The sequence below is a fragment of the Sparus aurata genome, chromosome 19 (genome assembly GCF_900880675.1).
Source record: "Sparus aurata chromosome 19, fSpaAur1.1, whole genome shotgun sequence".
NCBI lineage: Eukaryota > Metazoa > Chordata > Actinopteri > Spariformes > Sparidae > Sparus > Sparus aurata.
The window spans coordinates 27,530,467-27,551,480 of NC_044205.1; the positions used below are offsets into that span (position 1 = coordinate 27,530,467).

General features: G+C 40.7%; 2 protein-coding genes across 6 annotated transcripts in view; both read right to left on the reverse strand.

Moving 5' to 3' along the window:
• Window positions 1–5,225, reverse strand: part of rps6ka3b (ribosomal protein S6 kinase, polypeptide 3b) — a 54,705-nt gene extending 49,480 nt beyond the window's left edge. The window contains exon 1 of one of the 2 annotated variants that reach the window (XM_030398118.1): window positions 4,674–5,225. In XM_030398118.1, the coding sequence (XP_030253978.1) occupies window positions 4,674–4,736 (63 nt within the window). In that variant the 5' untranslated portion in view covers window positions 4,737–5,225. The remainder of the gene's footprint in view (window positions 1–4,673) is intronic. The other variant, XM_030398119.1, reaches the window with a different exon arrangement.
• A 2,252-nt stretch (window positions 5,226–7,477) lies between these two features.
• pdha1b (pyruvate dehydrogenase E1 subunit alpha 1b) lies at window positions 7,478–19,925 on the reverse strand. Of its 4 annotated transcripts, XM_030398167.1 has the most exons (13): window positions 19,753–19,925; window positions 18,315–18,335; window positions 15,926–16,081; window positions 14,545–14,610; window positions 14,255–14,428; window positions 13,782–13,908; window positions 13,597–13,688; window positions 13,403–13,495; window positions 13,161–13,316; window positions 11,276–11,347; window positions 10,812–10,879; window positions 10,599–10,707; window positions 7,478–9,554 (listed from the first exon to the last, which is right to left on the reverse strand). In XM_030398167.1, the coding sequence occupies exons 1-13, from the start codon at window positions 19,810–19,812 to the stop codon at window positions 9,390–9,392; spliced, it is 1,359 nt and encodes a 452-aa protein (XP_030254027.1). In that variant the 5' UTR covers window positions 19,813–19,925; the 3' UTR covers window positions 7,478–9,389. The 4 variants fall into 4 exon arrangements, with proteins under 4 accessions (XP_030254027.1, XP_030254028.1, XP_030254029.1 ...); XM_030398168.1 differs by lacking the exon at window positions 18,315–18,335; XM_030398169.1 differs by lacking the exon at window positions 15,926–16,081.
• Between the last annotated feature and the right edge of the window lie 1,089 nt (window positions 19,926–21,014).

A 21,014-nucleotide genomic window follows, 5' to 3' on the forward strand; every position in this document is an offset into this window, starting at 1 on the left:
TGGCAGGTAAGACACATATGAACTTTGATTGCTTTTCCATGGAGTCATAATCATACATTTTCATCCATGAGCCGCGGAACTCTACTGCACTCGGTAATCGACTCGTCGGGACTTCCCGTCAACAGGAAGCTGCTGCAGAAGAGTGGTAAATTTAGTCAGCTTTTCAGTAGAAATCCAGCTAAGCTAGCGGAGGTTAGATGCCCCGGACTATGTGCTGAGACCCTGTTTGTACTGTTGCTGAGGTTTGGTGCTGTTCTGAGCATTATTTGTGGCTTTTTGGTGGCGGTTTATATTTGGATCCATTTACTGCAGTGTATTGTTGTCGTGCGGTCGTTTCTGAGGTTGATAAAACTCCGTAAATTAGCGGTCTGCTAACTTGATCTCTCGAGAGGGAGTCTAACACAGTTTCACAGTGTGTTAGACCATGGATTAAACTTACACCGGAATATCCCTTTAATAATGTGGTATGTAGCCTTGAATGATATTTTATCAAATGCTGCCATTTCCACGCAGCGTCGCAGCTGCAGCCATCTTGATCTCTACACTCATCTTTGTTTCCCCATTTCACCACACAAGTGCATCGTCTGCCTCCTCTGTGTGTGTGTGTGTGTGTGTGTGTGTGTGTGTGTGTGTGTGTGTGTGTGTGTGTTGAATGATCTTGTCTTGAGGGCATGAATCCTACAGAAGCATCTCTTTTTCATTCCACAACTTCACTCCTCGCTCCTTTTGTGTGTCTGAGTGTTTTTCTTTTTCTTTGTCCCCGTGGCGGCCGAGGAGGTAAAAAAAAGCTGGTACGACAACCCGGCTATCAGACTCATCGCCGCGTGTTGGAAAAGGTGTAACGCAGAAGGTCAAAGGTCAGTTTGTCTGGCATGTTCCCGTCCGGCTGACAGGGAGGTGGAGGGAGGCTGCGTGGAGAAAGTGTGAGCAGGTACGAACATGTCAGCAGGCCACAGAGGAAAAAAAGAGAAGCTGGCTGTGACTCAGTGCATTTTTTTGCGTTTCAGCCTATCATGAATCAGGTCTGATTGTTCGCAATCTGCCTACAGAGTGACACACACACACACACACACACACACAACCATTTCTCCATGCAGCCCTTGTGACACCTCATACAGGAAGTGGACACACACACACACACACACACACACACTCAGACGTAGGCTCTTCCTGAATCATGCGGTCGCCTCAGCGGCACCGCCTCCTGCTCTTTATCAAGATTCAGAACTTGTAGGAAGGAAGAACTGGAGAGCGTGTTTTTGTTTCAGTCTCCCTCCACGTTTTTTGACGACAAGGCTCCTTTTAGAACAATCCCACACTTTGGCATCGCCTGTTTGCATCCATCGCTGTTTTGTTTTCAATCAAGACACAAAATCCTCGAGTCAGATCTGAATCAGGACGAACAGCTCAGCTGTAACCTGACTGTCACATTATCATCATTTTACGTCGTATTCACGTTCTGACGAGCCTCGTTATAATCGTATTGTCACATTCTTGTAGAGCACATCAACATCATTTAAATCCAGGTAAATTCATAATCTATTCATGCATTTCTGTCCTAAATACTAAATGTTAGTCTGCTCATTCTGTCTTTTTAGAAACTGCACAATAATCAATCCAGATGAAATAACCTGCAGACGGAGCGGCTGTGAACACAAAGTTCGCTGCAGAGAGATGTGAGCACACGTTTGGGAAATTTAAATGACATTTCAGCTCTTTATGACGCATGATTTACCAGAAAACACTGTGTACAGAGTAATATCCTACGTACGTCCCTACGAGAGCTTCACTTCATCATTTCGTGCATTTTTTCGCTCTTACAGAACATCTGACGCACCCGCTAATAACCTTATTTTCATGTTACTCCCCCTAATGACATTTTAAGCCTCTTTAAATTAGAGATTTGTGGCAAATTGAAGTAAGTAAATCAATTCCAACATTAATATATCAGTCAATATCTGCATAAAGAACCTTTTTCTGCATTACAAAAGGTTTAATATCGCCGCAAATCTGAGAACATCCACACAGATATCAGCTGATGATATCAGCACACCAGCATTACAGTTTGTTTACATGCTGTGTTTGTGTTTATGGTATTTTAATCTCATTAAGTGTCGCTCTGACGTCACTGCAGGAGCTTAAATGGAGCCAGAGCTGCTGCTGCTGCTGCATTAATGACCTTATTTCACATATTTGGCATTTTAAAGCTTCTATATTTAAATATTTATTGTAACTTTTATTCGTCTATTGTGATAATGTGCTTTAAATTCAAGGTGTGTGACCTGCAACAGCACTTTTATATTTAAGGGTGCAATAAATCAGAATATTCATGGTGTGATAACGTCTCAGTTTCATAAAATACATCATTACATAATCATTATTATTATTCTTTATATTGTTATTAGTTTGAACAACCCATAAGGGAATGAAAACAGACATTAAACTTGATAAAAACATGGAAATAATTATATCCATCATAATATTAACACAGTAGAAATTGATATTATATCTGAGTAAATGTACACAGTGTGATAACAGTCAGGTTTCATCCACTGCAGCTCAACAATAAAAGGGTGTTTAAAATGTCTCTAATACGCAATATTGCCCATAATCTACTAATCAAATGATCAATTACTCGACTGATTGCTTCCTCTTTAGAGTTGGGAGTAAAGTTAATTAACTCTGAATCATTTTTATTTGATTTTAGGAGCATTTTGTTGCGCAGAAATTGATTTTATTGTCATTTTTTTTGCATTCTGTGACATTTACAAGCAGAAGAATGAGCACTGTGACGCTGCTGTGACATTAGTAAAGATATTTAAAGGTCGTATTTGGCACCTGATGGTAGTTTATGGAATATGTGTGACCTATAAGAATATTTTAATACTTGTGTAAAGAGTGTAGCAGCATGTTGTGTGTCAATAATGGTGTAATAGTGACTCGGAGGCGTCTAATAGAGCCTTACATCACACACAACATCCTGTGTGGTGTGTTTCTGCCCATGTGACTAAATATAACTTCCTGACAGACATTAAACCTGAAATAATCACATCTATTATAACAGTAATATTCTAGAATTCAATACCATGTGTAAGGAAATGTACACGGCGTGATAACAGTCAGGTTTAAAACACTGCTGACCTACAATAAAAGGCTAAATACTCAATATTCAACATAATCACTTCAGTTTATGGAGCATTTCTGGAACATAATTTGATTTTATTGTTATTTTTTTGTATTTTAAGACATTTTCAACCTCATAACTATCACATGCGTCTCCTGTAACACCACTTTAACTCCTGTATAAAGATTATTGTAGCATGTTTTGTGTGCTCAGAGAGATTTTATGATCCTTTAAGGTGTATTTTAATCTGACGTGGCTTCCATGTAGGTTAAAAAAAATGACGTGATAGTGATTTTAAGGTGTCTCTATTGCAAATAAACAATAAATAACACAATTTAATTCACTTCTGATCATTATTACTTCATTTTATGGAGCATTTGAGGAATGTAATTTGATTTTATTGTCATTTTTTTGTATTTTAAGACATTTTCAACCTTAGAAATGTACCATATGTCTCCTGTAGCACTACTTTAACACCTGTATAAAGACAATAACAGCATGTTTAACGCTCCTACAGCTCCTACAGTCATAATACTGCTGTGACAGTGACTGTGAGGTGTCTAATGGAGCCTTTTTATTACAAATACATAATAAATAATACAATTAAATTCACTTCTAATCATTATTACTCCATTTTATAGAATATTTGTGCAACATAATTTCATTTAATTGTCATTTTTTTGTATTTTAAGACATTTTCAACCTCACAAATGTAACATGTGTCTCCTGTAGCATCACTCTAATACTTATATAAATATTATAACAGCATGTTTTGTGTGCTCAGAGTGATTTCAAGATCCTTTAAGGTGTATTTTAATCTGAATTGGCTTCCGTGTAGTTATAATACTGCTGTGACAGTGACTCTGAGGTGTCTGATGGAGCCTCTTTATAACAAAAATTAATAAATAACACAATTTAATTCACTCCTGATCATTATTACTTCATTTTAAGGCGCATTTCTGGTACACAATCTGATTTTATCGTCGTTTTTTGTATTTTAAGACATGTTCAACCTTAGAACTGTAACATATGTCTCCTGTAGCACCACTTTAACACCTGTATAAAGACAATAACAGCATGTTTAACGCTCCTGCAGCTCCTGTAGTTATAATAATGATGTGACAGTGACTGTGAGGGTTCTAATGGAGCCTTTTTATTACAAATAAATAATAAATAACACAATTAAATTCATTTCTGATCATTATTACTTCATTTTAAGGACTATTTATGCAACACAATTTGATTTTATTGTCATTTTTTGTATTTTAAGACATTTTGAACCTCACAACTGTAACATATGTCTCCTGTAGCACTACTTTAACACCTGTATAAAGACACTAACAGCAGTTTAACGCTCCTGCAGCCCTGCACTGTGCTGTGACAGTGGCTGTGAGGTTGTGTATCGCAGCCCGCCCAGCACCGGATCACATCCTGCGCGGTGTGTGTGTCTACCTGCCGCCACCACGTTACAGCGGACAGACGGGCTGAAAAGTCCCGCCGACAGTTGGACCGGCGGACAGACGGACAGACGGACAGGTGTGTGTCTCACCTCTGCAGACGTCCCCCCGACAGGCATCTTCTGCCAGGGATCGGCCAGCTGAGCCAGAGGCATCTTCGTCTTCTTCTCACTTTTCTGCTCTGATTCCTCTTTCCTGCCCCGGAGCTGTCGTCCCTCCCTCGGCCGACACTTTTCACTCCCACCGGCTTCTTCTGCCTTCCTCCTTTCTCTCTTTCGTACTTTCTTCTCTCTCTTTTTCTTCTCTTCTCGGCCGTAGTTCCGTTTCTGTTTCCTCTCCCCCTCTCTCTTTCTCTTTCTCTCTCTCTCTCTCTCTCTCTCTCTCTCTAGAACCGAACCGCCGCGGAGCTCAGCGACGCGACCGGAGCGAGCGAGCCGAGCAGAGCCGAGCGAACACCTTCTAATTCCGGATCTGCTGAGGCGCTGAGACCGCCCCTTCCTCCGGAGAGCCGAACATGAGAGGAGGACGCCCTTTGACTCACACACACACTCTCACACACACACACACTCACACACAGTTATCTCTTAATCTCTTTCTCTTTCTCACTTCCGTTGTTTCCCAATATGGCGGCCGGTGTCGGCTTACCTGTCCGTCAGACCGCTGCGTCACGCCTACGTCACGTCAGGAGGCGGAAGTAAAGAACAAGTAAAGTCCACTTTGGATTTAATCTGATTTGTATTACATCCGGAACTAATTCATCACTTTATTTCACCACACTTAAACAAAAATAAATGAAGTTAGTTAATTTAAGACACAAAAATATGTCTGTAAATCCAAATATACAAGTAATCAACTGGAACGACTGAGCTGAATGTATTCAAGTGACGTTACTTTACAGGTAACTGTAGTGTTCGTCATACTTGAGTAAAAGTAAATAAATAATATTAAAAATTTTACTCTGTCAGACTGCTGCGACACGTCAGGAGGTGGAAGTGAAGAAAAAGTGAAGTCCACTTTGGATTTAATCTGATTTTTATCACATCCGGAACTTATTCGTCATTTTTTTTACCACACTTAAACAAAAAGGAACATAATTAATTAATTTAAAACACAAACAGTCTACAAATCTGCTGTGGGTTAGTAAAGAAAAATTAAAGTCCACTTTGGATTTAATCTGATTTTTATCACATCTTGAACTAATTAATCACTTTTTTTTACCACATTTAAACAAAAATAAATGAAGTTAGTTAATTTAAGACACAAAAATATGTCTGTAAATCCAAATATACAAGTAATCAACTGGAACAACTGAGCTGAATGTATTCAAGTAACGCTACTTCTTTCAGGTAACTGTAGTTTTCGTCATACTCGAGTAAAAGTAAAGAAATAATATTAAAAATTTTACTCAGTCAGATTGCTTCGACACGTCAGGAGGTGGAAGTGAAGAAAAATTAAAGTCCACTTTGGATGTAATTTGATTTTTATCACATCTTTAACTTATTCATCACTTTCTTTATACCACACTTAACAAAAAGGAACATAATTAATCAATTTAAACACAAGATATAAAAGTAATTAACTGGAACGACTGAGCTAAATGTATTCAAGTGATGTTTCTTCTCTCAGATACCTTCAGCGTTCGTCTTACTCGAGTAAAAGTAAAGCAATAATGTTAAAATGTAAATCTGGTAAAAGTAAAATACATCCATGCCAACAGTTAGTGAGTAAAAGTCATTACTATCTAATATTAAGTGTAAAAAAAGTAAAAAGTACAAATAAAAAGTTGAATTATACATATATTTGCATGTTTGTGTAATCTACAACGTTACTCATAACTAAAGTTTTCAAATGAATGTAGAAGAGTAAAAAGAACCATGTTGGCCTCCAAACTGTAGTGACAGTACAAACTGCAGAAAATGGAAATACTCAAGTAAAAGTACTTAGTTACATTCCATCACTATCGCAAATCGTACCAATCTAAATATACAAATTCAAAAAGTTCTGTTACTCATCAATGAAACCAAACACCAGCGCTGAGGTTAAAGCAACAATAAGTAGAAACTGGCATTTTGTGTGATTTGGCTCCTCCACACAGTTTCTGAGAGGGAAACACAGTCGTAAATACAAATCCCAGGACAGACTGTTAGATGTGATGTCGGTGCTGACCACAAATAAAACTCATTATGTCCTAACGTAACGTAACGTATTGTGACGTAACATAACAAGACGCTGTGATCCTTCGTGGTGCAGACATGTTGATGTTTTCATCTGAAGGTAAACAAAGTTACATAATGTCACTTTAAAAGAACAATTTGACTTCTGACACTTTCTGGTAATTTCCAGGTTTAGATGACGATATGTGACTCCTCGTTTCCTCCTACGCAAAGTACTGAGTAGTTAGAATCATAACACTGTTTGTGTGTTCCTGGTGATGAAAAGCCAAATCTGACATTTCACAGCAGATTTCTAATCACCGTGTTCAGACTGCTGTGACATTTATTCTTAATCATCCATCTTCTCTCAGGTAATCGTACTCGTGTTATCGCTCTCCGAGTGGCTGCGCTGAGGGATTTTCATTAACTGCCTATAAATTATTAGAGCGACGACGCGGTCCGTTTAATTAAAAGCGCCGTTTTACTGTGATGGTCGTTGCCATGACGCCCAATAAATAAAGTGATTTTACAGGCAGCGTGGTAGCGACATCTAGTGGTCAGTGGTGCCGCACAAACACTCAATACTCAAACATTAAATCCTGTTTTGAAAATGTTAGAAAGTAAAAGTATGGAAGTGTAATCAGTCAGATATGAGCCACTATAAAAGGCTTGTTTACTGATTCAGAGGGTCTGGATCACATCTGCTTGTGTAGCGTAAATAAAACAGAATATTACTTTCAAAATGTCATTTAAGACAAACGTTTATTCAACAAAAGACCGACAAACACAGCGTTCCTATTGCCACTTTCTTTATGCATTTATTCAACAGACAAACAGTCTTTCAGTTCGACACACACACATAAACAGTCAAGTAAAGCTTCACATCTGTACAAGGTCAACTCGAGTGTACAGGACAGAGGTACGCAAGTGAAACAGGAAACTGACTCAGTGCTGCTGCTGTGTTTCACCTCAGATTTCCCCCACAAGTTAAATTTGCATCTACACGTCAAAAGTCACATAATTCGCCAAACCACAAAATAAAAATGTGTCCAGTGAGATGATGAAGTGGGAAGCAAACGGTCGTCCACGCAGATGAGGTGACGTGTCGTGGTCCACAGAACAGTTCTGCAGCATTCTGCTCAACAACTGAAGCAGCTGGAGACTTGATTTAAAAAGTTAAAACCACCAAAGAAACATAAAAGGCTCCGTACAGCTCGTCATACGCAACCCCAGTCGCTCCTCGAGGGACGAGGTGTGAGCCAGCGCTTTTATCTCAGCAGCTACAGAGAGGATTTTAACTTAAAGGGTGTAAACATCTCGTCAGATCAATTTGGGATCTCTGGGCTTCTGGAAACTTCCATCTGTTTTACTGTGAAGCTCCAGAACTGTTCTGTGGACTACGACACTACAACTGACTTTATATCATCAGGAGGAGGAGATGACTGCGTTTACATTTTTGGGTGAAATGTTCATTTAATATTCAATGATTTAATCCTTGTAGGGCAAAAGTCACACAACTGATGATGACGGATTTACAGACATACGATCTGTAACGTCAAACCCGCGGCGGAGGAGCTACTCAGAGCAAGTAAAAGTACAAAGTATGAGAGTTAAAAGAGCCAAAAGTACCAATAAATATCTCATATTTAAACATTTGATTATAATTTGTGAGCATCGATGTATTCTCATCTTTAACGCTGCAGCTGATCAATCCATAACAAAAATCATATTTTGTTTGTGGGTATAATTTTGAATAAATAAAACTCATTCTGTTAAAATAGTGACGAAACCCATCAAATAAACAAAGTGCAGTACAAAGTATAATATTCCTTCTGAAATGTAGTGAAGCATAAAGTAACATTACTCGAGTACAGCACATGTACTTTAACCACGGCTTCATACTGAATCCTTTTTTCTGCCGTCTTAAAAAGAAATCAACGAAACAAGAAGTTCTGAAAAGTAAAGACTCAAAAAGTGACCGATTGCTTTAAAGATATAATGCGTAACATTTCGAAAAACAACTTCAGCTTTCCAACAATGTCCAAACAGATAAATCAGTGATTTTACTCAAGGTAACTGTGCGTTTCATGTGGTCGTCTGTCACTATAAAACCTCCCGGAGAGTCAGAGAGTGAGGGAGGAATTCAGACAGTAAACGTAACGTGAATAAAACTTTTAAAACTTGACCACGTCTGAACGTTTCTGCCTGAGACGTCACATTATTCTTGATTGTTTATCAAAGTCTCCACTGGTTTCTTCAAGGGAAATTCCTTTTAGAGTTCTGTTAAACCATTTTAAAAGCTGGAAAACATTAATAAATGTGATGTCAAACATGCCGTATTAGAGGAGATAAAGGGGAAACAGGGAGCTTGTGTTTTGTGCGTACAGGGTGCAGCCCTCCTGCGAAGCGGCTGGATGACGGTGCAACACCAACAGACTGGTCAGATGTGCGGCAGAACAAATGCAGACAGAATAACTCTTCAATATATATTTCTATATAAAACTCTAAATAAATAACACTGACAGGTTCAGGTCCCGTTAAGGTGCGGAATGCGTCGATCTACAGTCGCGGAAGAAGCTGCTGCGTGTTCAGGTGCAGTTGAAGGAGTCTACTGTGGATGGTCGCTGTGTTTCTGTATGTTTGGAGTGTGAGAGTTTAGCTGACGGACTTCAGCGTGGCCCAGGGGTGCGTCCCGCGGACCTCCAGCGGCGGGTCGTTTTTGAAGATGTGGTTGCAGAGCTCCTCCAGCGGCGGCTCTGGATCGGATGTGGCGTACTGAGCGGCTTCCTCCACCTCCTTACGGATCGCAATGTCGATTTCCTGAAAAGACAGAAGAGAAGACTCGTTAAATCCTAAAACTCCACATCGTGATCAGAGTTGGTTTCCCTCTCATGGAAAGTCGAGTGAGGCGAGAACAGTTTTCTTTTCTAGAGTCTGGAAAAGGAAAATCTAAAAGACTATTTTAAAAATGAAAACACTTCAAACTGCACAGACGATCAGCTGACTGATATCGGAGGTAACCGAGTTTGTTTTCTTTTTCAAAAGATCCTTTATTGATTTGTGTGTAAAGATTGTTCACTCTGGACCGAGTTAAGAAACTGAACTTTGTAACAAACTGGATTTCTTTCTTCTGTCGTTTCTTGTTGAATCACTGAAAGCTGCTCACTTTTTTCCTTCAAAATATTTTTAAACTTGTCTGATACCAACCTGTAAAGATCCGCCAACATAAAGCCAAACTGTTGTTGTAAAATACTCCGATCTTTTAAAGAAGATGGCCGTGTGGGTGCCGCTGCGGTTCAGCGTTTACATTTAGATCAGGCTCGGCTTTCTTCTCGAGAACACTTTACCCACAACTATTTCCTCACTCAAGATTCTTCCGAAATTCTAATTTGGCTTCAGGAGAAAAATGACCACGTTGGTAGTGTAAGAGAGAACTTAACGTATTACAGCTGGTAAAGAGTTTAAATATAGTTTTTGTGATGACCTGGAAAGTTAATTCTGTCTGGTGACAACATCATAAAAAGGGAGATTATTAAATCAAGAGGAGGTTTTAAAAAGGTCACCCTCAGTTTGATTTTTTTTTAGCTCCGAGCACGATCACAATTAAGTTCCTATTATTGTATCACTTCCTGTCTGCCAGAACTCCATGAATGCACGACACAGGCTTCACGTCATTCAGAGTCGAGATGAATTTACTTTGGGCAACAAAAATGTTGGATAATCAGACTCAACAAGCGACTGGAGACAAAGAGCAGCTGTGCTCAGGATGACGCCCGTTCTTGTGACCGATGTGTCTTTTAAAAACACACTTTCACTGCAGGCTGCTGCGTGAATCCACTGCTGGTGTGTGTTGTGTGCACTCACCTTGAACTCCTCTACAGCGGCCATGTTGTTGCTGAGCATGCGGTCCTTCAGCAGGGAGATGGGGTCACTCTTACTGCGCACTTCCTGGATCTCCTCACGAGTACGGTAACTAAAAAGGAAGTGACATCACAGTGAGGACAAACTCCTCCCTGCTGGGTTTTAAGATCTGGTGCTGTGGTGACCTGCTGGCCCGGGTTTAAAAGGTTTACTCACCTGACGCCTGGGTCACTCATGCTGTGTCCATGGTAACGGTAGGTCTGCAGCTCCATCACAATGGGACCCTGAAACACACAGAGTCAGTGTTAAGAGTTCATCCACACCGCTAGAAACCTCCTCACAGCTCTCCTCATTTCTTTAGGCTGGATAAAAATCTGCAGTGATTCACACTTTGATCCAGCCGAACACGAGCTTCATGTACTACGATCAAGGTGTTATTTTCTCCTCATGTAAGATGAAATCGTCTGAATAAAAACTGCGAGGTGTGGGGCATGAACTATTCCCCCATCGACAGATAAATAGAGAACATTTGTGCCAACTAGACAGACAATTTGACCTACCAAAATATACTTTTTGTTCCAATCATTCATCGTTTATCATCCCTCATCTCTCCACTAGTTTGTCGTCTTTCTGATTCTACATCTGGAAGTTTCTCCTCCTCACAGAGCAGCTTGGCTCACCTTCCCAGATCTGCAGTGGTCGGCAGCAAACTGTGTGGCCTCTCTGACACACAGGACGTCCATCCCGTCCACCTGCCAGGTACGAGGAGGAAAAACAGGTCAGAAGACACAGAAGCAAGAAAAAAAACATGGACTGACTGCAGAGTTGTGTTCAATTAAATCAGGAGACGTTGATGGAGTAAAACCAACGAGCTGTTTGTGTGCAGTATCATACATGAGCGTCAGACAGCTGTATGGATGCTCACACCTGCAACTGCCAGGACGGACCGTCGGCCTCGTCCTGTTATAGTCTCGGTCCAAACAGGCCCGCTGCAGCGTACGGCCAACAGACACACTGCAGCTACCGCCCAGGACCACAGCATGGCATCTGAAGCTAAACAAGCATCTGAAGCTAAACGAGCGTCTGAAGCTAAACGAGCGTCTGAAGCTAAACGAGCGTCTGAAGCTAAACGAGCGTCTGAAGCTAAACAAGCGTCTGAAGCTAAACAAGCATCTGAAGCTAAACAAGCATCTGAAGCTAAACAAGCGCTGAAGCTAAACAAGCGTCTGAAGCTAAACAAGCGTCTGAAGCTAAACAAGCATCTGCAGCTAAACGAGCATCTGAAGCTAAACGAGCGTCTGAAGCTAAACGAGCGTCTGAAGCTAAACAAGCATCTGAAGCTAGCATCGATTTACGCTTTCCAAAACTAAATAAAGTAACAATAAGACATTAAAATAAGTGTAAATCAAAAATAAAGATCAGGAAAAACTGACTGATCATTTTACATCAGGGAACATTTTCACTACTCAGGTCTAGCTTTACAAAAACAAAATGCTCCAAACGTTTTACCCACAATACTGATTATACTTCTGTATTGTGTTTGTTTACCACCTCATTTTTAAGAGGACTACTCACCCAAAAATCAAAAACCTATTTTTTCCTGTTTATCCTTCTAGACTGTTCTGGTGCGAGTTGCTGATTCCATAACATGGATGTCCTCTCTCCAATATAATTAAACTAAATAACACTTGGTCTGTGATGATAAAGACACCAAAAATTACTTTGAAAGACTCTAAAATAATGTCGCTTTCCAGAAATCATGACTCAGTTACTCAAGATAATCCACAGAGCTCGTTGTGTGCAGTTTCATGTTAGTGGTGTAACGATAAATCAGTTTTAAAGAGTGAAAATCTAATGCCATCGCTGCAAAAGTGGAACACTGATCCACATCACCATCTTCAGGTTACGCCTTTATTTTGAAATTCCCTATGCATGCAGCACCTCCTCCCTTAACATTTAAACACTGCTGTGTCAGCGAGGTAGTGGCGAGCAGCCAGGAGGAGGACAAAGAGGATATTTACTCTGCTCTCAGGAAGAGAAACAATAAATCAGCAGTGTGGAAATATTTTGGATTCCAGAGAAAAGACGAGTCAACAGATGAAACAAAGCATTTCACTTGTTGGTGTTCAACTCGCTGAGGATCTGCTTCAACAATGTGCATGTAGGCTGAAACACACCCGCAGCATCTTAGCAAGAAAACGCAGAACTAAATACATCTAGTTCATTAAAAATCAGTTTAAAGTTAATCTGACTGCACAATTATTTATGGGGTTATATATTCTTTATGGGCAAAAGAAGAAAATGTCTCATTTCGATCGCAGGAACTGAAGGGAATTAAATCCATATTGTGGCAGACTTTATGATATCGGGAAACATCGTATCAGCTAATTAATCATTATTATTGTGTAGAATCGTGATAAAACTAGTTTCATTATGTTGGAGAGAAAACAGACATCTCACACAAAAACTCCCATGACTGATAAATATAAGAAAGTAAGATAGAAAACGTGTATTTCTAATGTTGGGGTGAATTGTCCCTTTAAGTTTCCTGTGTTTGTGTCTCACTCTGAGTCCTGGTATGAAGTCTCCTCTCTTGTAGTAGTCGGTGCTGGCTGACGCTCGCTCCACCGACGTCCCCATCCCGTACTTGTTGTTCTCGCAGATGAAGATGCACGGCAGCTTCCACAGGGCGGCCATGTTGAACGCCTCGAACAGCTGGCCCTGATTGGATCAGACGGGACAGGAGGTCAAACTAATGTATTCACGTTAACTGTGAGGGATTTTTAAGTCTCTGGCAGGATCTTTACCTGATTGGCTGCCCCGTCTCCGTAGAGTGTGACACACACCTGATTGTTTCCTTGGTACTGGCAGGCCAGAGCGATGCCAGCTCCCAGAGGAACCTGAACACACCTTCTCATTTTAGTGGTGCCAAAACTTGATTAATTTCTGTCTCAGTAAAGGCAGCTGAAAGACCCAAGTTAGTGTTTCACGGTGAGTTTACCTGAGCGCCCACGATGCCGTTGCCGCCGTAGAAATGTGGAGCGTACATGTGCATTGATCCTCCTTTGCCTTTGGCCACGCCTCCTTTACGACCTGAGGAAGAATGAAGATGAGGAGTGATGTCACTGCAGTCAAATACAAGCATCATCCACAGCTCTGGATTATTAAAACAAAACACTCCCTCACCTGTGAGCTCAGCCAGGATCTCCTTGATGGCCACGCCGCGGGTGTACGTGTATCCGTGGGCACGGTAGGCAGTGATGAGGTGGTCGGAGGGGTTGATGGCGGCTTCGATGCCTGCTGCACACGCTTCCTGTAGAAGAGAGAGTTAACTATGAATAACTAACATTTTTTAAATAAAATCAAGCCTTTTTAAAACACTTTCAAGGTCCCTAAACTGCACATTTCCAGGCTCTCAAAGTCTTTATCACCACGTCTTGTTGCTGTAACTGCAATTGCAAAAAAAAACTTTATAGAACTGTCTACAAAAACCGATCAATGTCTTTCATCTCTTTGTTGTTGATGTTTCCAGCTGTTCAGCATAATGGCCTGACTTTGACAAACAGGAGCAGTGGATGAAAACGAGGCTTCGTCCTGCAGACTGCAACAACAGTGCAGCGTTTATCAGGTGCAGCATAACCTGCATCAGAGGGTCTCACCTGTCCGTCATACAGGTGACAGAAGCCTCTGATGATCTTCTGTTTGTACAGCTGATCAGCTTTGAGCTCCATGCGCCTCACGGTCTGCATGATGCGGTAATACTGCAGGCCCTGATCCCGGGTCAGCGTCGCCTTCACCGGAGGACCCTCCTCCAGGCGGTGCACGTCGCATTTCTGCTCGCCAGGACAGGAAGGAGGGAAAAACAACAAACATTAGGTTGAGTAAGTGGTTGATGGAAGTTTTAAAGTCAAGGTGCTACTTTTCTTTTTTGGTTTTTGTTTCAGCCCACCTTGATGTCAAAGGTGGCCTGAGGGGTGAAGTCAGCGAAGGAGCGGGAGACCACGACTCTGGAGCCCTGGTGACCAAACACACACACATCCAATGTTGGTCATTCAAAACACACACAGCTCACAATCACTGTAAAATAATGAACCGTAAAGACACGAGTCCTCCACACTGACAGCTTCTTCACAGCAGGATCTCTACAGGAAGTCAGTAACACGGCGGGAGGAAGAAACAAACAACCGAATCTTCAGCTGTGGACCTGAACATCGTTTCCACCACCAACAACTGGCTGGTTCTGGGAAAACATCAAAACTTAGTCTTCAATTTTTAGCCACTGCAGACGTCTGTCATCGTCGGGTTTCTTCATCGCTGTACAATAGTTTATTTTTTTTAAATTAAAATAAAAAGATGTAATATGTCATTTAGGAAGGAAGTTTAGTTTTGTCAAACTAGCAGCTTTTTACGAATGAACACATGAACACCCAATGTTGAGGTTAAATAACTCCATTATTCATAATTCACTTGAAGACAACACTAACAATACATCCTGAAAATAGCCGAGGATGAAATCGTTAAAAAGCCACTGAAGTTTAACCGGCTCCAGCACCGCGGTCGCAAAAGCTAGCAAGCAAGCAGACATTGATATAAACACAGTTAATCAGAACATTAGTCAACAGAAACTGATAATCGATCAATTGTTAGTCATTTGTCAAGCAAAAAAAAATAATGTTTTGCTGCCTCTCTGTATTACATCTTTGTGACTTTAATATCTTTGGAAGAATAAAAACAAGAATTTGAAAAGGAAAAAACAAAAACAATGAATTGACTATCAAAAATAAAAAGTAGAATGATGGATCGATCATGACATGAATAAAAGGTTTTACAGTGAATCCATGAGATGATACATGTGGCAGCTTCAACAGACAAACATCTATAATCACCTGCGATTTCTGCATTTAAAAAGATGTTTTTTTTACCCTCAAGCTTTTTTTAACTTAGTTTCAAACATTTCCCAGAAAAACACCAACATAAAAAAGGATCCCCAGACCAAAATATGCATAGTACATAACTTGGGGTTAAGATTTATTCTGAATTCCAACGAGCCACAGTCATTTGTAGACACACAAAGTTAAACAAAAATGATTAGTCATCGTCTCCTCACCTCCGTGCTGATGGAAAGTCAGAGGAAGTTTTGTAATCCACAAAACATTTGGTGCAACTTTTCTGTGAAGCTCCGGAAATGTTTTCTGACTTCACCCGACTTAAAATCAGCACAGAGGTGAAGAGATGATGACTGCAGTTTCATTTCTAGGTGAACTGTTCCTTTAAGTTTCCCCACCCGTGTTAGTGATCAGGCAGACATGGAGGATGCTACATGTTCTTACTGGTCTGTCTAGCTGGTCGGTCTGGCTGCTAACTAACTCAGCAGCGGGCGCTCTAGTACTGACTGGAGGTGGTTTAGGTGGTTGCCGCTCAGTCTGTGCCAAGACGGGCGCCGCCGGTGAGGTTAGACTGACGTACTCTGACAGGTCAATCAGCAACTGGGGAGCACAGGAGCCAACCAATCAGAGCACAGCACAGCACAGCATAGCCAGAGCAGCTCTACAGAGCCTACAGGTGATGAGACGTCGACAGGTGAAAACAGCAGAAGCAGCAGCTAAGTGGAGAGTGGACACACACACGGACACACAGGTGATGACTTCTAGAGGCTAATGAGGAGAAACACACTGGGGGAGACTGGTACCAGCCCAACAGTGTCTACTCAGCACGGAGACTTCACATCGGCACAACATTTTAAAAACCCTGATATTAGCAGATTCTTTCGTAACGTTTATACAGAAGAACTGTAGACGGTGTGTTGAACTGTCATGTATTAAAAGAATCATAATGCAACTTATCGTCTTAAAAATAACAGTGTTGGTGTCATTTTGATGGTAAAGTGTGTCGTCACAGTGTGTCACTGCTGCACTGTGTAACTTCAGTGAGGATCAGATCACAGTAGGGCTGCACGATTCTGGAAAAAATGAATCACGATTTTTTGGCTTAGAATTGAGATCACGATTCTCTGGCACGATTTTTTTCACAAAATGTTTATTGCACTGATGAACTTGAACAAAACAAAAAAAAAAAACATTGTAGTATGGCAGAGGCATACTAGTATGCCTCTGCCATACTACAATGTTTTTTTTGTTTTGTTAGTTCTATCATTGGATGATAAATGATTTTTACAAAAGTAAAAAAAAAATTAGTCTCCAAGATGAGAGGGCATCCTCTAATACCTCATGTTGTACAGTGTTTATTGGGGCCGTAGCTTTGGCTAGGTGATATGTGATAGCTGCTGTGATCGGCTTTCTAAAACGGAGGCATAATATTCTTCCTTTTCCAAAAGCCGCCTCAGAGGTGACGTGACGTGAAGCCCGAAGTTGGGCTGCAAACAGTTGACAACATATTTGTCTTCAAAATAAGAGCTTTACATTGCACCCCATTGGAGTTTAGAACTGGGTTCTTAGCGGGGGGCTTTTAATTTGAAAGTAGCGACCGTTTCTAGCTTGTCGCTACAACAACAAGCTAGCAGTCGAGGCGGAAATAAGTGTACCGTCCGAGGCAGCAAATCGGCGGACCAAAACAGACCCCCAATTTGCCGCCCTCTGTCTAAAACCGCGGACCTAGCCGTCAATAGGACGGGCAGATTGGCGGCTTGCTGCCTTGTCTAAAAACGGCACGTCCAAACACTCAACTGCAGGTGGGCTTCCGCCACTGAATCACATGTTGCAAAGACGCTTTACCACAGGTTGAGGGAGGAGGCAGCGGCCGTGCTGCGTTTGGGGGCGCTTCAAAAAATCCGGGAGGAAAATAGGAGCATTTGTTTGTGATTCGGCTCGAGATATAAAATGCTTCAGAATCGCTGTGTGTAGAAATGAGATCACGTGTATGTGTGAATCGAGATCGCGATTTTTTAACGATTTTTTGTGCAGCCCTAGATCACAGCGTTACATGTTCACCTCAAGCTTTGAACACCTGACGTTGTTCTGATGTGAGGAGTTGTTCGCAGTTAGCATCTACCTTACATCTGACGAAATGTGACCGACCTGGGATTTGAGCCAAATCGCACAAAATTACAATTTCTACCTGATGTTGCTTTTAAAAATGGATGAAACAAATAAGTTTGATAAATATCAATGTAAAAAAAAAAAAATCTTTCCTCAAAAAAAGGTGCAAACTTTAAAACCCAGTGGGAAACAAAAAAAATAGACAAACTTGTGTTACTTCAGAGTCTGACATGTTTAAGAGTGTGTTCTAATGCTTCAAGAAACAGGGACAGAAGCATGGTGTCGATGGTTACTTGTCGCATCTTTATTTTTGAAGATGTGATTAAAATTTCACATCTTTCCGGCTCAAACAGCCAGTATAAAATTGTGCCAATGTGAAATATCGCCGGACGTCTTTTCACCCTGAGGACAGGCTTCAGCTGCGCTCACACAGATTAGATTAGTCATGAATAACATCATTGTGGAAAGAAAATAAAAAAAACACAAGACTGACTGAATTTTCAATGAAATTCAATTAATTAAAAAAAAAAAAGGGACAGAATTAAGTTAACACACTAAAACAGTTTAGATTAATTGCATTCTAGGAAAAAAGAAAAATAATGTGTGATCTTTTGTGTCTTCCTTTCTTATCTTTATCTTATTCATAAGCACTAAGAAGGTTTCCTAGGAAACATGGGAGGACCGAGCCTACAGACAAACACCAGCAGAGCAACGAGCTGCTTACCTCAGACACTGTTTGGGCTCCCTAGGGTTCAGGCGAGTGGGAAGTGGGAGAGGAGGGAGAAAAGCAAGAAATAAATAGGGATTGTTGTGTTTGTGTGTGTGAGAGCGTGTTAATGAAGAGGGGGAGGAAGCTGAGAGGGAGAATGGAAGCTTGTGCTCTTCCAATACAGAGCTGTAAAACAGCAGAGCTCCTACAGTCACGTGTTGTTCTTTATGTTTTTATAATAAGAAACACAATCCTTTATCAATGCATACTTACATGAGGTCTAATCTCTACATAAATACAGCTGATTTATACCAAATTAACTCCAGAGGACTGTAGGATCCCTGCTGCTGCTGAAACACCACAACACAGACACAACATGCTGTCGTCAGCGCTCTGGGATTCTCTAAAGGACAAGCGGAGCGAGGATTAATGCACTGATGTGATTCAATTGAGACCAATATCATTTCGCTGTGACGCTCCAGAAATGTTTTGTGGAGTACGAAACTTCACCTGACGTTCCATCAGCATGGAGGGAGAGGAAGATGACTGGATTTATATATTTAGGTGAACTGTTCCTTTAAGCTAAATCCATCTTAATGAAGACCTAGATGTCTCTGTTCCTGTTCAGACTGGATGAACAAGAAAAATAGAAGACTATTTAAAAAGGTGTCCCAGTTTGTTAAAAGATTGAGTCTTTAGAAAATAAATAATTGAGCCCACAAATTATTTCCTGGTTGCACAAAATGCATCTTTCAGGACTTCTGGGGATTCAAACTGTTTACTCAAACATAATTAAAGCTTTTAATGATTAAATTAAGGGTTTTACGTCTCTAGTCGCTCAGCTTCAGTCTAGTCCATGTTAGACAAGAGTAAGTGTCAGCTTTACTGTGTGAAATCACTGTTTTTCTGTTATGTTCCAGAATAAATCAGTGTTAAGTGTGAAACCAGGGTTTACACGGTGGTTTCATGCTTACAACTGGTGGTTATGTGGATATTTTCAGGACATAGCAAGCCAATTGTAAGACATATTAATCAGTATTGACCACATCAGTGCATCTCAGTTAATAAAAGCTGGTCGAGGAAGGCAATACAACCACAATCACAGTCACACAGACATGACAAAGTGAAGATTAGCTGCAGTTTGAGAAACAGTGTGCAGAGTCATGACCGCGACGACACCGAGCACCATTTTGGCTCCAGAGTTTAACCGCGGTTATCTTTGCTCTTGTTTAAAGCACCAGTTTGTCAGTCAACAATCTGCAGGCACAAATGTCTTTATAAATCCACCTCGACATGCAATTAACAAAGCAAGAATCAAGCTAGTTCGTGTGGCTAACATGCTATCCGCTCACAAGGTCAGCCCCATGCCAAACAAAACCAGGCTAGCTAACCGTTAGCATCCCCTCAGAAACAACGCCCGGCTCGAAGTTCAGCCCCAGTCCACAAAACTCACCACATTCCTGCCAGTGATCCGACAAAGTGCGTTAGAGATAATGGTTAACATATTTTGCATGCTACTGACGACCCGCCTCTGAAGGGATTAGAACAGCGGGAGTTAGAAGCGGCTGGCGGCTAATTCAGTGTTAGTGTCCGTCCGTGAAAGGGCGCCGGTGGAAACGGAACTGAACGTTGGTTCCCCCCCGAGGTTTTATAGCGTTTGACAAGGAAATTCATGAAAAAAACCCTGAAAAGATAAAGAAATTAAATATAGAAATGAAATGAATAAAACGTGGAAGTGATTTTAAAAGTATATGTATATTAGACATAAATAAGTTTAATGCAAACATGAAAATTAAGAGAAATACACTTTGCAAATAATTCTTTTAAGTCATCTAGATATAAAGTAGATACACCTGGTGGTTGTTAATTTAGATTGAATAGTATAAATTCCTTTAACAAAGCATGGTTAAAGGTTGGTACCACAACATTTACTTGTGAAAATAATGGAAATCAAACAGCATTACTAATATTTACTAGAAGTAGAAGCTGAAATCACTTTTTGGGAGGTGAAATACAGCCTTTTATGAGTTGTATTGTCCCTTTAAAGGTATTTCAATAGGTGAAAAGGCCTGGATCGGTTAGAATCTGTCAAATATAACCACCGAGAGTGAAATGAAGTCAATTTAAGGCAGAAACAACCTTTCAGTCACGAGGTAGGAGCTGTAATCACTTTTTGGGAGGTAAAATACAGCCTTTTATGAGTTGTATTGGCCCTTTAAAGGTATTTCAATAGGTGAAAAGGCCTGGATCGGTTAGAATCTGTCAAATATAACCACCAAGAGTGAAATGAAGTCAATTTAAGGCAGAAACAACCTTTCAGTCACGAGGTAGGAGCTGTAATCACTTTTTGGCAGGTGAAATACAGCCTTTTATGACTTGTATTGGTAAAATATATACATAAATATTTCGACATCTTCTTTATGATAATGAGGGCTGATGCAACAGAGACATGTTGTGGTCATTCTTGGCTCTCATTGGCTCATTGGTTGCACAGAGAAATAATAGAATGACCCTCATCAGTCATTTCATGCGTTTCAGTTATAAATTCCAGGAAACAGAAGACATAAATAACCCCGATGACATCATTGTTACACAATCACGGGTTTGTTTCTCAGATGTGACAAAGCTCCTCCAGGAAACAGGACATCAGAAGATAACATCCACCCACCAGTTTTTACTGATATCAAACATAATGAAAGCAAAGACACCACAAGG

Coding starts and splice junctions, on each gene's coding strand:
- pdha1b (XM_030398167.1), bottom strand. CDS start 19,812: ATGCAAAATATGTTAACCATTATCTCTAACGCACTTTGTCGGATCACT. Junction 13,909..14,254: donor GTCACCTGTATGACGGACAG/GTGAGACCCTCT, acceptor TCTCTTCTACAG/GAAGCGTGTGCAGCAGGCAT. Junction 13,496..13,596: donor ACGGCATCGTGGGCGCTCAG/GTAAACTCACCG, acceptor AGGTGTGTTCAG/GTTCCTCTGGGAGCTGGCAT.